Consider the following 17,517-nt stretch of genomic DNA (forward strand, 5'->3'; position numbering starts at 1 on the left):
TATATTAAAAAAAAAAAACCAAAGTTATGTCACTTATTTTATGAAATATCTGGACGATAAGATTCTCACTAAATTCATAAGGAGCAGGGGAAATTTCCGTGGTAACATACTGACAGCTAACAGCTTGACAAGGAGAGACTATCATTCTGTCCTTGTCTCTCTTACATCGCATATGTAGTAACATCCATGTAGACACAACACTAATGCGTTGAACGAATGCGATTATTGGGAGATATCAGCAAGAACCGATTTTCGTATTATCATTGTTTCTCTGTATATGTATATTATATGTAAAAGAACAATAAGAATAGCAATAATTCTTGCCTAACATTATCTTCCAATTATCGTTTCGTGTACGCAATATATATTTCACATTATGCATCTGTAACAAATAATCGAATGATTTATTTAAATATTTGCATATAATCTATATAAATCTATATAATAAATAAAATGTGTAATAAATTATCGAATGATTTATTTAAATATTTGCATATAATCTATGTAAATAAAATATGTACAAATAAAATAATATTTATGCAAATATTATTTTATTTGTGTACATATTTTATTTATATACCCAAACAACACCAAGTCCAAAATTGGCGCGTAAGATATCTTTATAAGATGTCTTTTTGATATCATATCATAAGATAGCTGTCTTAAAGATTTCTTAATGCTATCTTATGCGTCAATTTTAGACTTGGTGCTGTCTGGGTAGATAATATGCAAATTAATATGTTTATATATATGCACACACATAGATATGACAATAGCGTTATCGTGATTTTTTCGATTATTAAAGTTGTATTGTATAATCTCTCTCTTATCTCTTTCTCTCTGCTACATAAATACTATTATAATGTAAAAGAACTTACGAGTAACGTATGATGGCTCAATGCAATAATATTCAATCACGTAAAAAACTTGAGTTCAAATATATCAATATCAATTTTTTTACAATATATTAGAATATAGAAAAATTATAGAAATATAAGGCGATAAACTTGAAAATTTTTAAATATTGAAAATATTTTAATCATTTTTACAATTACATACACTATATATATATATATATATATATATATATAAATGCAAAATAAGTCCGTAAATAAATTTATCAAGTAATAAATCCGTTGCATGCTTGCAGCTACATATGCACACACAAATAGCTGGTATGTTGATTTTTATTAAAAATTTATTTTCTGTATTATTTTGCATTTATATAGTGTGTATGTGTGTGTGTGTGTGTGTGTGTGTGTGTGTGTGTGTGTGCGCGCGCGCGCGCGCGCGTGTAGTAAAAATATTTTCAATATATTTATAAAATTCTTATTGCCGAAATATATTTTTTTATCATTTCTCTGTATTCCAATATATTATTAAAAAATTGATATTGATATATTTGAACTCTAATAATTTACTGGGTGATACATACTGAACATCCTTTGCATTGATCAATATTACTCGACATAAGTTCTTTTATGTTATAAGTATTTATGGAGCAAATTATACAATAACATCAATAATAGAAAGAAATCAAGAATAACCAACGCATATTCGTCAATCTATGATTGCTATACAAGCTAATAATAATTTATATTCGTTCTCTTATTCTTGTCTCTCGAAAAAGTATAAGCAATAAATTATCAAACCTAACAAGTACCCGTGTCTAACATTGTAGACTAATTTACTTTCAATTATGCTACTGTTATTATTTATCATTAGACAATTATAAAACATATATATATAGCACTACAAATTATATATGTATATGTTTTATAATTTATTTTATATTTTATTATTTGACAAGTTAAATCTCTCCGAATCATAATTTGCGCTTACATCTTAAAGACGAAATGCTGTAACTCTCTGATATTCCAATCTGTATTTTTGAAAAGGACCACATCCCGTATGGTCGAAATGTTAAAATAAATATATATACAACTTTAATTTGAGGCCAGTGTAGTCAGACCAAATCTATAACCTCTGTTTTATAATTGTCTAATGATAAATAATAACAGTAGCATATATAATTGAGAGTAAATTAGTATATTTTATATATATATATATTTATATATAAATAATATATCCACATATGTGCATAAGCATATATAAAATTTACAAAAATGGGTGCTTATTAGTCTTGCTACGTTACTGCTTTCTGCTACGGAAGGCCAGAAAGCATTTTTAGGCGGCATCTCACGTATACCGGCACGGTAGAGGAACAAGGAGAACACGTGATTATCGGTCCTTGTCTCTCTTACGTGCGTCCGCGTGAGCGATGCAGTGGTGTATGTACGTGTACAGACATACACCACTACATAAAACCCGAGAATTGATTTCTCGGCGTTGGCAACACTGAAACCGGAGTTTCGCGTTGTCACCGCACGAGGTCTCCAATATCAATTCGGAGTTTGCCTGGGTGTACTGCCGACCCTTAATCTGTACTCGAATTTGCTGTATTTCACGCGCGCAAATTCAGCCTTGTTTGTATAACATATAAACATACTTCGCCTGCAAAGGATAAGCTTGCAAGATCGCAATCATGTGGAATGAAAGCTCCACGAATTTTGGAGGGGGATTTCTGGATGACAGCACTCAAGGAGGAGGAGGATCCGGAAAAAAGGGCTCGCAAAGTAATGACAGGAGCATCGTTCCTGTAATGATAAAACATATCACGTCATCCACCACGGGAGATTTGCAGATTGCTGGCAAATCTGTAAATACTCTCACATTCGTCGGGATCGTACGTAATATCGAACAGGATACAACAAAAATCTCTTTCAGTATCCAGGATGACACAGGTGACTAAATTATTTCGATTTTGATAATAGGTACACATATGTGTATTCGCAAAAGCTTTTGCTTTGATATTTTATGGCTTGAATAAATTGATACATATATGTATTAAATTTCTTGATCAAAAAATCTCTGAAACTTGCATACAATATAATTATTTATTTGAATATTTTTATTTAATTATTTTATCTGATACATTTATATTATTCATACTTACTTTGATTTTTTTATGTTATTTAATAGGTACTGTCACAGCTGTCATGTGGTTGGAAGCAGATAAAAATCCTGAGGACAGCATTTGTACACAAGTTAATTCATATGTACGAGTTTATGGATTATTACGCAATCAAAATAATCAACAACATGTGCTGATTCTGCGTATGCATCCTATTGAAGACTTAAATGAACTAACATGCCACTTTATGGAAGTTATATATTTTATATTGAAGGCTAAGAAACCTGTGGAAGAAACTATCGCAGCTCCAACATTAACATTTGACAGTACAATGAGTGGTATGTCATCCGAACAAGTGGCAGTTCTCGAAATTGTTCGTTCGGCAAATGAGTCAGAGTGTGGGATTGAGAAACGTGAAATTTTGGCACAAGTGCCAAAGCATGTTATATCTCGCTTAGATGAAATATTAGATTTTCTTCTTTGCGAAGGACACATTTACACAACAAGTTCAGAGGATTTCTTCAAAGCTACCTAAATATATTTTAGTTATTAAAAAACTAAACTTATTTAAATTTATATCTAATGTGAAATATTAATTTAGTTCATTACACATGTATTTGTTATAATTTTTCTTTAGGTATGGATAAAGATTACAAAAAATATTTTTCTTTGGCAGCAACAAATAATCAAATATGAATATTTTGTCAAATGCATAAATATATACTTTTTAATGTTAAGTATTCAATAAAATATTTTTAAAAATATCTGAATTATTTTTGTACTTTATTTTAATATATTAAATATATATACTATATATTAATATATTATATATAGAAATCTATCATTTTACATATTCTATAAATTGAAATTTACTACTATTTTTTTTATAATTTCGATTTTTGTAATATACAGATATATTATAATTTTTTTTTAATAACGCGCGTGCATCCAAAAAGAGTGTTAGTTTTCTATCTAGTTATTTAGTATTTAGTGTGCCCATGTCGGCCATTTTGCACGAAACATATACGAGTCTCTCATTTTGTTCCAGCCCACTATTCATGTCTATTGTTTGAAACTTCACAACTTTGTTTTTAAAAATATATGCAGTGCAGCAACGCGTGTTTTACTGATATTTCCTGCAAATAACACATTATTGTTGCAAGTTGAGATAGTTTTATAATTTCTTCATATTTTTCCATTCATCGTTAAAGACTTCAGATTTTTATTCGTGTGTATCTATATAATTTGCTACTATGAATAACGCGAACAATATTTTGACAAACATATATGACACTTTGATATGTTTGCGATATCCATATATCACTACCGTGGAGTCAAAAGATTTGGAAGCAACAATTCTTAGTGGTAAAAATCGTATTTGTTTACTTTCTTGGCTCCTGACAGAGAAATCGCCATCCATCAACGAAAATTTGAAAAAGCTGAAGGATGTTGCCCTGGAAGGTATTCTTATATTTTTCTGTTACTTGCAATTTTTGGATGGTGTATTTATTTTACTCATTTATTGTTCTACAATGAATATTTATGTATACAATAAAATAAAAAGCATATAATATTTATGATATAATTAAAATAACATATATATATATATATATGTGTTTTCAGATCAATTGTTCGAATACTACTCTGATATTGGAATTTGTAACAACAAGGATATATTACTGGTTTGTTTAAAATAATATATATTCGTTATGTAAGATGATGATTAACATATTATTACATTAAAGATATTTAATGTTATGTTAGGGTAAATGTTCCTTGAAGGAACAACTACCAACTTTAGGATTATTATTAGATTTTATGACAGAAGTACACCTGAAATCCCCTATAAGTATAAACGAGACTGAGGAAACGTTTGAGGATATTTTTAAGGTATGTTAATATTGAATAAATATAAATCTTTCTAATATATATCTATATGTATCTATTTTTTGATTAGCTATACATTAATGATGTCAATCAAATATCTTCTCCTTCTGTTAAACCAACAGTAAGTTATACTGAAGCTATTAAATATTTCAAACAAATTGAAACAGAAGTGTCAAGTAATGATTGCGAAGATATTAAAACCAATTTGGCTGAAGATCCATGTGTAGAGGTATGACAGAAAAAAAAGACTATTAATGAAATTACAAATAATGTGCAAATTATTTTGTACAAATATTATAGACTGAGTATGGACTAATCAACGATGAACAGAATACACAGTTTAAGAAGGAAATTGAGAAGTTCATAGAAACATTTCAGACAATGTCATGTTGGCCAGTACAAACCAGAAATTTTGACAAAGATATTTCTGATTCCATTTGTTCGGACATTAAAAGTATATGTTCCGATTTCAACACTTTAAAAAAGGTAAGATAATTTTATATTGTCACTATATACAGGGTATCTCAGATCATCCGTACATACCGAATATTGTGAAAACTGAGCACGACAGATAAAAATGTTTTAAACAAAAGTTGTAGGGCTTTAGCAAATACATACAATGATAAATATTTGATCTTGGCAGCAGTTATGCAAGAAGTCTCAAAGTCAACTGTAAAATAATTTTCAAAATATTCAGCATGTACAGGTGGTCTGAGACATCCTGTATAAAGTACAATATAAAATGTTTATAAATGTCAAAATATATATTTCCAATCATATATGTGTACAGGTACTGCAAGCAAAAGACGAGATATTTAATATAAAGGATTTAACAAAAGAATTACCGAAGACTGCTACACCTTTAACCAAAGTTATAGAAGATATAGTTATTTGTAACGAAGCACTCGAAAATTTGAGTATGGCAAATAATAGTGTTGATTGATTTTATATTTATTTTTTACTTAAACAATTCTAGCTATAATTCATATCATTAAGCATAATTTATATATATATAGTGTAATCCAAATATTTATAATGTACAAAGAATAGAAAAATTTATATTTGGAAATTTTATCCATATACATTATAGGAATTTTTGTGTAAAAGGGAAGATGTTAATAGAATAAAACAATTGTCTAAGTTATAGTTTTGTTATATTTGTCAATATATATCTTAGTTGGCAATTTAAGATCTAGGACGTTCTTTCTTCTCTTTGTAGAGGGCTAGTAAAGAAACATTTGCAACTTTGACCACCTTGAAGCGTACTCCAGGAATATCACCAACAGCATGACCTTTACGACCAAAACCTGCCACTAGAACTTCGTCATTCTCTTCAATATTATTGAGACAACCATCTCTTGGTACAAAGGCTGTGATCTTCTTTCCATTCTTAATCAACTGTACTCGAACACATTTTCGAATAGCAGAATTTGGCTGCTTGGCCTCCACTCCTCTGTTAAAAAAATGAAATAACAATAAGTTTCATTCAAAATACAAATTTTATGTATAATTGTTAAATCAACAAGCTACACATACACTTTTTCCAAAACAATTCCCTTGGCATGGGAAGCACCACCGAAAGGATTAGCCTTCCATCTAGTTCCCAAATGTGCCTTTTTGTAGTCCTTATCATTCCATCGCTGCTCACGTCTGTGATTCACGTGCTTGCGCGCAGTGCGAAGACCACGAGGTTTACCTACAATGCAAGAATATGGTTAAATTCTATGTACATTATCATGTAGATAAAAACGCTATATCTATTGTACACAAAAACACGTTAAAAAATCTTCATATTCAGATATAATATAAAAATAGCATTTTAATGTTCATAATCATCCAAATAAATATATCTGATTCTGATAGTATCGCTAGATACTTGGAAAACACGTGCATAAATGATGGGAAAAATACATATAAGATGCGTTTATTTATAAATATACGAATAACGAAGAAAATACATTGAAAGATATCGATGAAGAATTAATCAAAATTGACGTTTGTACAATTATTTTTTCAAAAATATGATAATAAAGAAGAAAATTCTTTGCAACTTACCCATGCTTGCTGTGCTTAGAACCGGAAAGAATCAATCGTCCATGAGCAGAAATGGTGAACTGCATCACATCCGTTGACAGATATTTTCTAGGGATTTTTGTCAAGTAACATTACGTCGGCCATATAAATTGGTCGAATAAACTGATTGGCTGTCGAATATGCAAATTTGTGATCTTTAAACTCGTTAGCATTTCACTTTTCTGGACATAATAGATATTTATTAAAAATAATTGACTGTTGCAACCACTTCTCACCGAGTTCTTTACTGCATTTTGTGCGTAAAAAAAATATAATTTTATAAAGTTACTTATTTATTCTATCTCTTTCTCTGTTCGATATTTTATTTTTAGAAAAAATGCAGAAATTATTTTATTACGTCTAAAATTAATGTCAAAAATTGATTTTTAATTAAAAAATGTCTGAATTGATGATAGAAATTATTTCATTACGTCTAAAATTAATGTCAAAAAATCGATTTTAAAATAAGAAGAATGTCTCTGAATTGATAACTAAAATTATTTTTTTATTATAAAACGCGTTATAATCAATAAATCACGAAATGTATCTTGCGCAGAAGACACTGCGCACGTAAATATACGCTTCGCATAATCATAATAACATAAAACATGCGCAGTGAACCATGCGCAAGCAGTATTATCGATGTTGTATTGATCGTATTTAGAAACAAATTGCTCCTCTTTTCATCGATTTAAGGGCCATTCACAAATAGACTTAAGGCAAAATCACATAAGCTGACCAATCATATGTCTACACAGAAAAGTCGACCAATCAAATGTCCGTATCCAAAAGTCGACCAATCAGGTTCATATCGCAAAATTGACCAATCGCATATCCGTATCGATAAATCAACCAATCACATGCGAGTATAAGACGCCATATTGTCACGTTTTCAAATTACGCATGTCATTCTATGTTCAAAGATGGCCGAATGGGTTTTTACGATACTTTTGTTTTTCTGATTTTTCCCCTCTCTTTAATTCGACCGTTTTGTTACGCTCGAAGCTATTAATAGATCTCTAGATGTGACGTACCATCCTGTAGGCTAAAATTTCCCTAATGATCGACCAATAAAATTGTTCGTACACCGGTGATATTTTAATTCGCTTACTTCAGTATCGTGCGATAAATACGTACCACAAAAATTACGTACACATACGGTACTTTTTGATCTCTTATCACGTCTCTTCCCTCTTATCATATCGTAAGAACTATGAGAAACTGTTGAACCTAGATATCATCTATTTTCAGTTGTGATTTTCGAGCATGTCCATTAAAGTGCGGGCTTTTGGACATTTGTTTCAATTTGTATCCATATTTTCTCTGCGAATCCATTCACCGAATTAACGACATAGAATCGTAAGTAAAACGAAATTTAACATCTACCGAAAATTCAGGGTTTACAATTTTTCATAAAGTTACTGTTTTCAAGAAGCTAAATATGCGAGATTTGCACTTTATTTTCGAAACAACGAATTTTTCGTGAATTTACACCGGAAGATGATTATCAGTTATTAAAATCATCTCAAATGTATCTTCTCGGTAATAAAACATATCGCGAAGCATCAGCTACATCATCATTGCGCAGATTGTGAATGGACACCTGGTGAAATCACAGTGCTATTCGTGTCAAAACTATTGTTGTGTCGTGATGAAAATTGTATATTATTATCTTTTGATATATTGTTGTTTGACAGGTCGTTCAAGACAGCTTCGAAGATAGGTTACCTGGACGGATTTCGTTGGCGGTAATATCTGAACATTAACATTATTTTTGAAAATAATGGAAACAATGGAAATTATTTGTATATCTTCCGACGAGGAGACGAGTTTGCAAAAGGTTTGATAGAACTTTAATGAAATTTTTCTATGTTATATATTTTTAAAATAAATTTTGTAAGAGTAACATCTTATGTGTGTACTTAGAGTTTGGAAAAAAAAAGAAAATTATATTATTTTAATAATAAAATATAATCTTAGAATCTAAAACTTTTTTTTATTAAAAATTTATTATAGGAAAATAAAAAATATAAATTGGGCAATGTTTCTCTTACATGTGAGAAGGTAGAAACTTTATCCAATAATGATGAAAAAGTAGAAGGAAACAATTTGAAACGTAAAATGAAAACGAATACAGAAGAGGAAACTCAAAGTACCGTGGAGAAGAAGAAGAAAAAATTAACAGGTTTAAATACAGCTATGACATTGGTTGAACATGTATTTCAGCCTGATTTATATCAAATATCTGAAAAGTCTGATCATATTGAGCAACCAAATAAGGAGCAAGAAGTAATAATTGAAAAGCCAAAATTGATTGTGAAAGAGAAAAAAAGAATATCATATATTGCACATGATGTCTTTCCGTCATTTATAAGTTTATGTCTTCAAAAAAGTAAAGATAACGATAGAAAAGATATGGAAACAATTATTAATAAATTAAAAAGACGTTATGAAGAGTTAGACTTGGACTACACTAGCTCAGAATATTTTGTTTCATTTTTAAATGACAAGCGTGCAGCTATTATAAACGATGACAACAAAATATATGTGTACATACAAGAAGTAATGAATGAAATGAAAACAAGGATCAGAAAGAAACCTCGTATATTACCATCTAATGAAAGCTATGATGCAGTTCCCTCTACTTCTTACGGTTTAAACAAATCAAGTATTGATGCAGCAGAACCAGATTATGAGAATGATAGAGAGGAGAATATAAATCCTAGCACAAGAAAAAAAATTAAATCAGTATTAAAAACCATGGAAAAATGTCGGGAAAAAATTAAACAATTGGAAGAAGATGAGGTTGATCTTGATCAGGATGATAGTAGTTATATAAAAGTTGAAAGATATAAACAAAGAATGGTGGAATTATATAATAAATATTGTGAATTAACAGGAGAAAATGCTGATGCGGGACGTGTATACTTGCGTCCCAAGCATATAAGTGCAACTCGAATTGTTGCTATCGATCAGGCAATAACAAATTTTATTAATTCTAAAATCTCTCGAAGAAATAAAATAAAAAGGACAGGATCTCTTACAGATGATGTAATATTTCCCGATTACAGAGACATCTTAGAATGTGTTAATAGATGTAATGAAAAAAAGAATTTAGGCTTAGATGAAACAAAACAAAAGCAATTAGGCAAGATATATATTAATTTTGATACTTATGTGTATTTATGTGTATATATATACAATATAGATTTTTGTCATTAATTTGTTAGATTTATATATATTTATATATTTGTGTTTGTTATATTTATACATTTATATGTGTTTATATATTTATACGCATATTATTTATTATATATTATTATGTATTACAGCCGAAAAAGCCTTCAAAGAATTAGGAGAACTTTTGCAACGCACAAGGCGTAATGATTATTGGGATACTTTTTCTTTATATCTTGAAAACACAAGAGAAGACCCAGCTATAAAAGATAAAGATTTAGCAAAGAAATTAACAGACAATCGCACTGAGGGTGAAAAAAGATTAGCTGCAATATTTGACGAATATTACCAAAAAGAAAAAAAAATGAAGGAGCAAAATAATACTGAACCAATTTCGGAGGAAGAGGAAGAAGAGGAAGAAGAAGAAGAAAGTGTTGATGAGAATAAAAGCAAGGATGACCTATCTACGACTGGTCTAAGTGAAGATGATAGTAACAATGAGGAAGTAATAAAGAAAAAAGTTAAAGACATTAGGCCATCTGTAGAAAATGGTATAAGTAATATAAGTACAACAAATATATACCGGAATACAAATCAAGTTATATCAAATAAAAGTATATTAGATACGTCACAACAAAAATATAATGAAAATAATAAATTAAAAACTTCAGTAAAAGAGATTAATCGACTGGAACCTAAGATGAAGAACCAGATAATTAGTGAGAAAACTGTACATCAAGTATGTAGTAGCAATATTGTTGCAGAGAACATTGTGAATTCAAAAATACCAAAGGTTTTGTTATCAACATGTTCTACAGCAGTCTGCGCAAATAATGTTAATAGGACTGAAGGTTTGTGAATTTTAAACTTGCACATAAAAAATGGGAAAAATCATATACATGTATTTTACGTGTATGTTGTAGAAGATCTGCCCGAGATGATAACAGAAGATATGTCCGAAGTGATAACAGATCCTGTAATAGAAACGATAACAGAGGATGCAGCGGACGTGATACCCAAAGTAGTAGCAGAGCCATTGATAGAAGATGTCACAGAGGTGATAACAGAAGATGTCGCAGAAGTGGTAACAGAAGATGTCACAGAGGTGATAACAGAAGATGTTGCAGAGGTGATAACAGAAGATGTCGCAGAGGTGGTAACAGAAGATGTCGCAGAAGTGATAACCGAAGATGTCGCAGAAGTAGTAACAGAAGATGTCACAGAGGTGATAACAGAAGATGTCGCAGAGGTAATAACAGATGCTGTGATAGAGGATGTAACTGTTACTGAGAATCAAAAGGAAGAAGAAAAGAAGCCTCTATTGCGAGTACGATCATTTGCAAAACCTCCCACGACTTGGGAGGTAGATAGTCGACAGAAAACAGTTAAAATCACCCAAGAAAATGCGTCGAAAGAAACAAACCAGCTCAAAGAAGTAGTTGATCTGACCAATGAAATAGGACCTATAACCAATAAGACACCACCTATTACCAAACCTTGCACTATAAAACTTGGAGACAAGGTATTTCCTGTGGTAAAAAGTCCAAGACTGCTTATACCGACGAATAAAAATATAATCAGTGTTCAAAATATTACGAATAATTATCTAAAGGTAAATACGCGAACTGGACAAATTATAGCGCCAGTACGTGATATTAGTGCATCTACGATAATACGATTGCCAGCTCAAACTGTTACTAGACAAAATCAACCACAAAATTCAGTTACCGCGAGAAATGAAGTGCCCTTTAGAGGAAACGAGACGATATTACGAATTATTCAGCAAGGTAAGCCGATTTTAATTTCCAAAAAGTCGGCAGGACAATCCGTCTCGAAGCAAATAAATGTACATTTGCCGAAAACGAAACCCAAATGACTCGAACATAGAGTAAGAACTGTTTTTCTAGATCATTGTTACATAAAAACCAATATGAGCTGATCAATTTAGATGTTAATTATCCCTATCATATAAAGCACATATGTGGTTCAAGCCAATATATTGATATATTAATATAATTCTTAATAAAGTTTATTAAATAAATTCAAATTGTGTGTGTGTATGTGTGTATTTTATATTGAATATAGTGTATTAAAATAAGTATTTTAGCTTCATAAGCTTTTAACGGGTATCCGCATCGGGACGAAGACACTTCAATATCAATTTAGCAAGGTAATAGTTTGAATCCAATAGTTTCTCCACTATGTCGAAGTGGTCGATATCGTTTCGAAGTAACAGGTATTCCACGTTATCCACTATAGAAATAATTTTCTGAAACAGTAATATAATCTTAGCTTATATATAATTTCTTGTATTCGATTCACTATATTTAATTAAATACTTGGGCGTATTCGCGTGATTCGTTGACAAATACAGGAGAATCGCATTCCCCTACAGTTACGATAACTTTCAAGCCACTGATATGATGATTTTCCGTTTCATCAAGGGTGGACAAACTCCATTCTTTAATTTCCTCGCTAAAACATTGAGCAAAAATGTATAGTATATGTATCTATAGCATATATATTAAATATTTTGCAGAGATACAATCAACTGCTTACTCGGTGAGATGAAGGGCTGTCGCAAAACTGGTACCAACAAGAGGTTTTATGTTATAAATTCCGCCTATTAATACGATTCCCTTTAACAGTTCAAAATATCCTTGCTGCGTCATACGGTTGATCCAGTCTTCGTCGTGCAACAGAGTCGCAGCCAAATGCGCACCAGCACTATGTCCAGCTATGCATACGTATCTATATGTACATTTGTATAATTAAATTTTTTATTTTTTAAAAAAAGATGTAGATCTGATATAAAATGATTGAAGCTGAAGAGCAACCTACTTGGAGCCTGATTCGGCTGCATCTTTTAATATTTGCGCGACCGCTGATTTTATCTGCGCTACTATGTCTCCAAGTTTGACTGAAATGGTAGAAAATATAATCAATACTGTTTTAATATAAATAATCGTTTTAATCTGTGCACTAATTTCTAATATAATTATAAATATTTTTTATTAAGCAACTGATTAATTTGATGTAGATACTGCAAGGTATCTAGTTTTATATATATATATATATATATATATATATATATATATATATATATGAATATAATTGTGAAAAAAGCAGCAATCAAATTTAATATAATTATTTTTACCGTCTTACCATTTGGGCACAGATCGTATCCAACATTGATTACTTTGATTTTGTTTTCAACAAACAAGGGTACCGAAAATCCACTGAGATCTTTGCTGAATTCCTGCCAATATCCACCATGAATGAAGACAAATATTGGTGCATCTGAAATACATAACTATTTTTTAATATCTATGTTTTAATAGGTCTTTTAATATACATATATTTTAATTGAATACAAAATATTGTTAGCACTTATATTTTAGGTGAATCAAATTGAACTATTATTATTTGTTATTGCTGTACTTGTTGATAGCATGTATTATATAAACATCATGTTTGCGTATCGATCGAAAAGATTAATCATTTATAAGTCATATATCATCTATTTATAGATTATGTAGATGCGAAAAACTTCCAATTCTTGGAAATTAATTCTATCTCTTATTATTTATTAGAAACATATTTTTTCTTGCATGTTGAAATAATCGATCTTGAAGCATGAATTCTATAAATTTATCATTTATTTTCTTTTTTCTTATGGTTTCAGTAATGTCATCTCTTATTATATAGAATTATTGTTTACGTACCTTCAGGTAAATCGGTACCATATATATCGTACTTTGTACGTTCCGTAGGGCCGTATGGAACATTAAGTTCGCATTTTATAGTTTTCTGAACCTTTCCCGTGACTGCAATAATAAACAAAATACAAGTTTAGCGATTAAATAAATAATATTTGACAGATTTCCACTTGTCGCACGCAGTGTAATTGCAAAACCAGGAAAATTTAAGTTTTAATCAACGATTGCTCTATCTAGTTTGAAGCAATAAATAAAACTTGATACAAAACGTCTATTTTTACTTTTTGCGCAGAATGTGAAAAATTGTTCACACAGTTCGTCAGATCCATATCGTTTACTCCATTCACTCGGGGTGTACAGTCGTTCCTGCTTCTATAAAAAAAATCAACACAAATATTATGCTACGTCATGTTCGGTGCTTTTCAGCAACAAGTATGATTGCATAAATCAATCTCGATAAAATTACGTACAGACATAGCCATCCTCGATCAGCAGCCTGCTAACTCTTCAGGGGTCTCGTAGGTCTTGTTATTCACAGTAAGGCTCGTTAGAAACTGCTTCAACGATATCACTGCATGCACTTTCCTGGCTTTGCGTGTCGCTGTAAATGAATATTTCGATCACAAGTACACTCTGTTGCGTAAGTAGAGGAGAAGGCGACGTAGAATAAAGCAAAGTACATATCCCAATTTCTGGTCTGTCATATTATTCTAGTCTTATCATATTAGTGTTAATTAGTTTCTTTTTTTTTACGAGAAATCTATATCTTATCATATAATATAAGTTGAAACATATATATTTGCGAAATATATATATAGGTATGTATAGATCATTGCAAAACTGTTTTTTTTCTTTTTTTTTGCAAGAGGAAGTGAATAGTTTTTTTTTAAATATTTTTTACGTTATAAGATTTATAAATAGTAAATTATGAAATTTGACATATATTATGCAGATAGCGCCGCATAAATATCAAAATAGGATAGATTTAGTGTTATATCCTTGTAGAAATTTATCACTAGTAACGCCAATTAATCATATTTCGAGTATTTAAAATACTGATATACAGTAATTTATTTAAGTACTCGAAATAAGTGATAAATTGGCGTTGCTAGTAATAAATTTCTATCAGGGTATTTATACTTTTTAATATATAGTTAGTTATACTTTCTATTACATCCAACTTTTAATAAACTCAATAAAGTCAGAATTTTTAACAAAAAATATCTATATTATTTATTACACGTTTCTTTCGTTTAGAAACAAATGAAAAAGTGTGATAAAGATTGAAATTTATTTATTCGTATAAAGACGTCCTATAATCATATTAAACAAATCTTTTGTACCGGTATGTAAATGATTCATTGATTTGACGTAAAATTTGAGACAACGAGAAACAATGTTATCTTTATATATTGAATGAAATATATAATTTAGTCGATAAGCGAACAATTTTTGCAATGGGAAGAATCAATGATCGTTATATTAATATACATATATTAATATCTGTCAAGAAAATTAATCAACCAATTTTTTAAAGAATTTGATTTACAATATTCTCAAGCGATTGCATTCTAATTATTTGATCGCGTTTTGAAATTATATATATTAATTTTGCCGACTTTATAAAATCTCAAACGATTTTAACAAATTCAACATTTGTATTCGATATAGTCCAATCACAATAATTACATTCTCGTTATTCGTGGAATTGTATTAATTACAATTGGCCATCAAACGGTACTTTAATTCAATGTTACCGTAATTCAATGTTAAACGCATCCGCTTGTCGTCGTTTGCAAAAACCTCACAACGTTACGCCAGGATAGTTTTCCTCTGATTCTATATATGTTCTATGTACGTCGAATCTCGTTTTACATAGTGTACGTTATATGATATATCATAGTCTGGCTTTGTTACCTATGTTTGTCCTTAGTGTCGCGAGTAAATAGACACAAGAACTTTGCATATGGCATGCATATGTTTGACATGCAGGTGTACTTTAATGCACATTTATGTCAACAATTAATTTCTCGGGATAAAATATGCACGCATAGTTTAAATAAAACTATGTGTGCACGCACATTTCTCCCTATTAATAAATCATTTCACGATACAATAAAATGAATTATGGTTCCTGAAGCAAGCCTGATTAGTCGTGCAACTTGTATCTTACTGTTAAATAAAATTAAGATAATTTTCTAGACATAAAAAATTTTATAATGCAAACACATACATACTATGAATTTCACTCTTTGTAATCATATAAGTTTTATCTTTCTCTAATAATTATTTTTATTATATTATATCACATTATACTATCATATTCTATATATACTATTTATTTTTCTCTTTCTCATATTTCTATCATATTTTATATATTATTTATTTTTTCTTTCTCATATTATATACTATTATTACATATAATGTCAATATGATTCATATAATCAAATCGCTATTCGTACATTGAGATTTTTTTGTCGGTGCCATGCTATGAAAGTAATGAATGAGAGAGCGAGAGACGTGACTTTACGTATGCTACTAGAATGTTAATAAATTTTCCTAAATATATACGCTCTTCTCTCGTTTATCGAACCATCATATGAAGACGCGTACACATCTCATTGTACGAAGGTAACGAGAGACGACTACAGGAGACCACCAGGTTGCGGAGGTGGAAAACCAGAAAAACCGGCCCTCTCTCCTTTCTCTCTCTCTGTTATCCTCCTCTTCGTCCTTACCTTCGTCTTACCTTCATTCTCTTCGACCGAGAGAAAGACAGAGTGGAGCTGCAGGTACCCGTGGCCAGCTGATATATCGAGAATCGTGCCGCGTCGACGCCTACCCGCAGACCACAGGTAAGAGAAACCCATCGCGCGCAGTCAAAAATTCTTGAGCTGATTCATAGGAGCCGTTCATCGGGTTCATCCGGTCGCCAACGGTTCGTATCACATTGCCAAAATTCCACTCAAAATGTTATCCATCTGAAATAAACCGTTATTTTTAAAATGACCATTCAGAGGTGTTTAAAAGCTTCGCAATTCACGAAAATGTAATTAATAAGATATATGTATTACTAGAAAAATTGCAACAGAAGAGTAATAAATTATAACGAGCATATGTTGTGTATAATAAATATAAAATTTTGTTGCAAATATAATATATTGTACTGCATAATGCGAGTATAGGTAAAAGAAGGAACGAAAAGCAAATAAGAGATGTTCTGTATAATATAAAGATATGTTTTCTTGTGTATATAAAAATTTGTAGAAAAATGAGACTATTTTGTGTTAAATAAATTCTTGAATTTATTTAGTTAAAAGTTAGTACTTTACGATGTCTATCTCGGGGGTCTCGAGATAAAAATATCTTATAAAACTGTGTTAGCGTAACGAAGGTAGCGTGGGATAACGTAATTAACAAGAGTTCGTGATGACTTCATCTGGCCAAGGTAGCTTCTTTCTCGAGATGAATACAACTCCTGAATACTTGAAATACCAAGAGGATCACCGACCTCGAATTTTGAAAGGGTATGGGCAGCCGGAATTGTATCCTATAGACATTGATTAGATTAACATTATAAAGTTGTGCGATTCTCACTTCGAGAGAAACTTAATTGCAAAAAATAGAATTCAAATTGTAAAAGAAAGTACGTGTCATATATATAAAACTGATATTTAAAAACTAAAA

General features: G+C 30.5%; 5 protein-coding genes across 8 annotated transcripts; 3 read left to right on the forward strand and 2 right to left on the reverse strand.

Moving 5' to 3' along the window:
* The first annotated feature begins 1,663 nt into the window (after nt 1-1,663).
* On the forward strand, nt 1,664-3,738 carry LOC114944715 (Replication protein A2). The gene is made up of 2 exons (XM_029320763.2): nt 1,664-2,804; nt 3,043-3,738. Exons 1-2 carry the CDS (start codon nt 2,546-2,548, stop codon nt 3,507-3,509), a joined length of 726 nt encoding a protein of 241 aa, XP_029176596.1. The 5' UTR covers nt 1,664-2,545; the 3' UTR covers nt 3,510-3,738.
* Nucleotides 3,739-3,965: 227 nt separating this feature from the next.
* Nucleotides 3,966-6,312, forward strand: LOC114944766 (uncharacterized). The gene is made up of 6 exons (XM_029320808.2): nt 3,966-4,435; nt 4,598-4,656; nt 4,739-4,864; nt 4,932-5,090; nt 5,162-5,347; nt 5,652-6,312. Exons 1-6 carry the CDS (start codon nt 4,228-4,230, stop codon nt 5,802-5,804), a joined length of 891 nt encoding a protein of 296 aa, XP_029176641.1. The 5' UTR covers nt 3,966-4,227; the 3' UTR covers nt 5,805-6,312.
* Nucleotides 5,994-6,996, reverse strand: RpS23 (ribosomal protein S23). The gene is made up of 3 exons (XM_029320815.2): nt 6,917-6,996; nt 6,398-6,557; nt 5,994-6,314 (listed from the first exon to the last, which is right to left on the reverse strand). Exons 1-3 carry the CDS (start codon nt 6,918-6,920, stop codon nt 6,047-6,049), a joined length of 432 nt encoding a protein of 143 aa, XP_029176648.1. The 5' UTR covers nt 6,921-6,996; the 3' UTR covers nt 5,994-6,046.
* A 1,035-nt stretch (nt 6,997-8,031) lies between these two features.
* On the forward strand, nt 8,032-12,158 carry Daxx (Daxx-like protein). Of its 2 annotated transcripts, none has more exons than XM_029320823.2 (5): nt 8,032-8,293; nt 8,632-8,774; nt 8,951-10,082; nt 10,267-10,962; nt 11,035-12,158. In XM_029320823.2, exons 2-5 carry the CDS (start codon nt 8,718-8,720, stop codon nt 11,985-11,987), a joined length of 2,838 nt encoding a protein of 945 aa, XP_029176656.2. In that variant the 5' UTR covers nt 8,032-8,293; nt 8,632-8,717; the 3' UTR covers nt 11,988-12,158. The 2 variants fall into 2 exon arrangements, with proteins under 2 accessions (XP_029176656.2, XP_085339609.1); XM_085483483.1 differs by lacking the exon at nt 8,032-8,293 and adding an exon at nt 8,302-8,540.
* KFase (kynurenine formamidase) lies at nt 12,125-16,881 on the reverse strand. 3 transcript variants are annotated; one of them, XM_029320845.2, is made up of 9 exons: nt 16,580-16,881; nt 14,301-14,431; nt 14,112-14,202; nt 13,837-13,938; nt 13,277-13,411; nt 12,953-13,031; nt 12,671-12,862; nt 12,451-12,586; nt 12,125-12,380 (listed from the first exon to the last, which is right to left on the reverse strand). In XM_029320845.2, exons 2-9 carry the CDS (start codon nt 14,310-14,312, stop codon nt 12,231-12,233), a joined length of 897 nt encoding a protein of 298 aa, XP_029176678.1. In that variant the 5' UTR covers nt 14,313-14,431; nt 16,580-16,881; the 3' UTR covers nt 12,125-12,230. The 3 variants fall into 3 exon arrangements, with proteins under 3 accessions (XP_029176678.1, XP_029176687.1, XP_029176695.1); XM_029320854.2 differs by having other exon boundaries at nt 16,569-16,881; XM_029320862.2 differs by lacking the exon at nt 16,580-16,881 and having other exon boundaries at nt 14,301-14,531.
* Nucleotides 16,882-17,517: the final 636 nt, after the last annotated feature.

The sequence above is a fragment of the Nylanderia fulva genome, unplaced genomic scaffold (genome assembly GCF_048542155.1).
Source record: "Nylanderia fulva isolate GAGA-0341 unplaced genomic scaffold, ASM4854215v1 Scaffold25, whole genome shotgun sequence".
Classification (NCBI taxonomy): Eukaryota; Metazoa; Arthropoda; class Insecta; order Hymenoptera; family Formicidae; genus Nylanderia; species Nylanderia fulva.

Coding starts and splice junctions, on each gene's coding strand:
- LOC114944715 (XM_029320763.2), top strand. CDS start 2,546: ATGTGGAATGAAAGCTCCACGAATTTTGGAGGGGGATTTCTGGATGAC. Junction 2,805..3,042: donor CAGTATCCAGGATGACACAG/GTGACTAAATTA, acceptor GTTATTTAATAG/GTACTGTCACAGCTGTCATG.
- LOC114944766 (XM_029320808.2), top strand. CDS start 4,228: ATGAATAACGCGAACAATATTTTGACAAACATATATGACACTTTGATA. Junction 5,091..5,161: donor CTGAAGATCCATGTGTAGAG/GTATGACAGAAA, acceptor CAAATATTATAG/ACTGAGTATGGACTAATCAA. Junction 5,348..5,651: donor ATTTCAACACTTTAAAAAAG/GTAAGATAATTT, acceptor ATATGTGTACAG/GTACTGCAAGCAAAAGACGA.
- RpS23 (XM_029320815.2), bottom strand. Junction 6,315..6,397: donor GGAATTGTTTTGGAAAAAGT/GTATGTGTAGCT, acceptor TTTTTTTAACAG/AGGAGTGGAGGCCAAGCAGC.
- Daxx (XM_029320823.2), top strand. CDS start 8,718: ATGGAAACAATGGAAATTATTTGTATATCTTCCGACGAGGAGACGAGT. Junction 10,083..10,266: donor AACAAAACAAAAGCAATTAG/GCAAGATATATA, acceptor TATGTATTACAG/CCGAAAAAGCCTTCAAAGAA. Junction 10,963..11,034: donor TAATGTTAATAGGACTGAAG/GTTTGTGAATTT, acceptor TGTATGTTGTAG/AAGATCTGCCCGAGATGATA.
- KFase (XM_029320845.2), bottom strand. Junction 13,412..13,836: donor TGGTACCGATTTACCTGAAG/GTACGTAAACAA, acceptor TATGTATTTCAG/ATGCACCAATATTTGTCTTC. Junction 12,863..12,952: donor GCAGCCGAATCAGGCTCCAA/GTAGGTTGCTCT, acceptor ATGTACATATAG/ATACGTATGCATAGCTGGAC.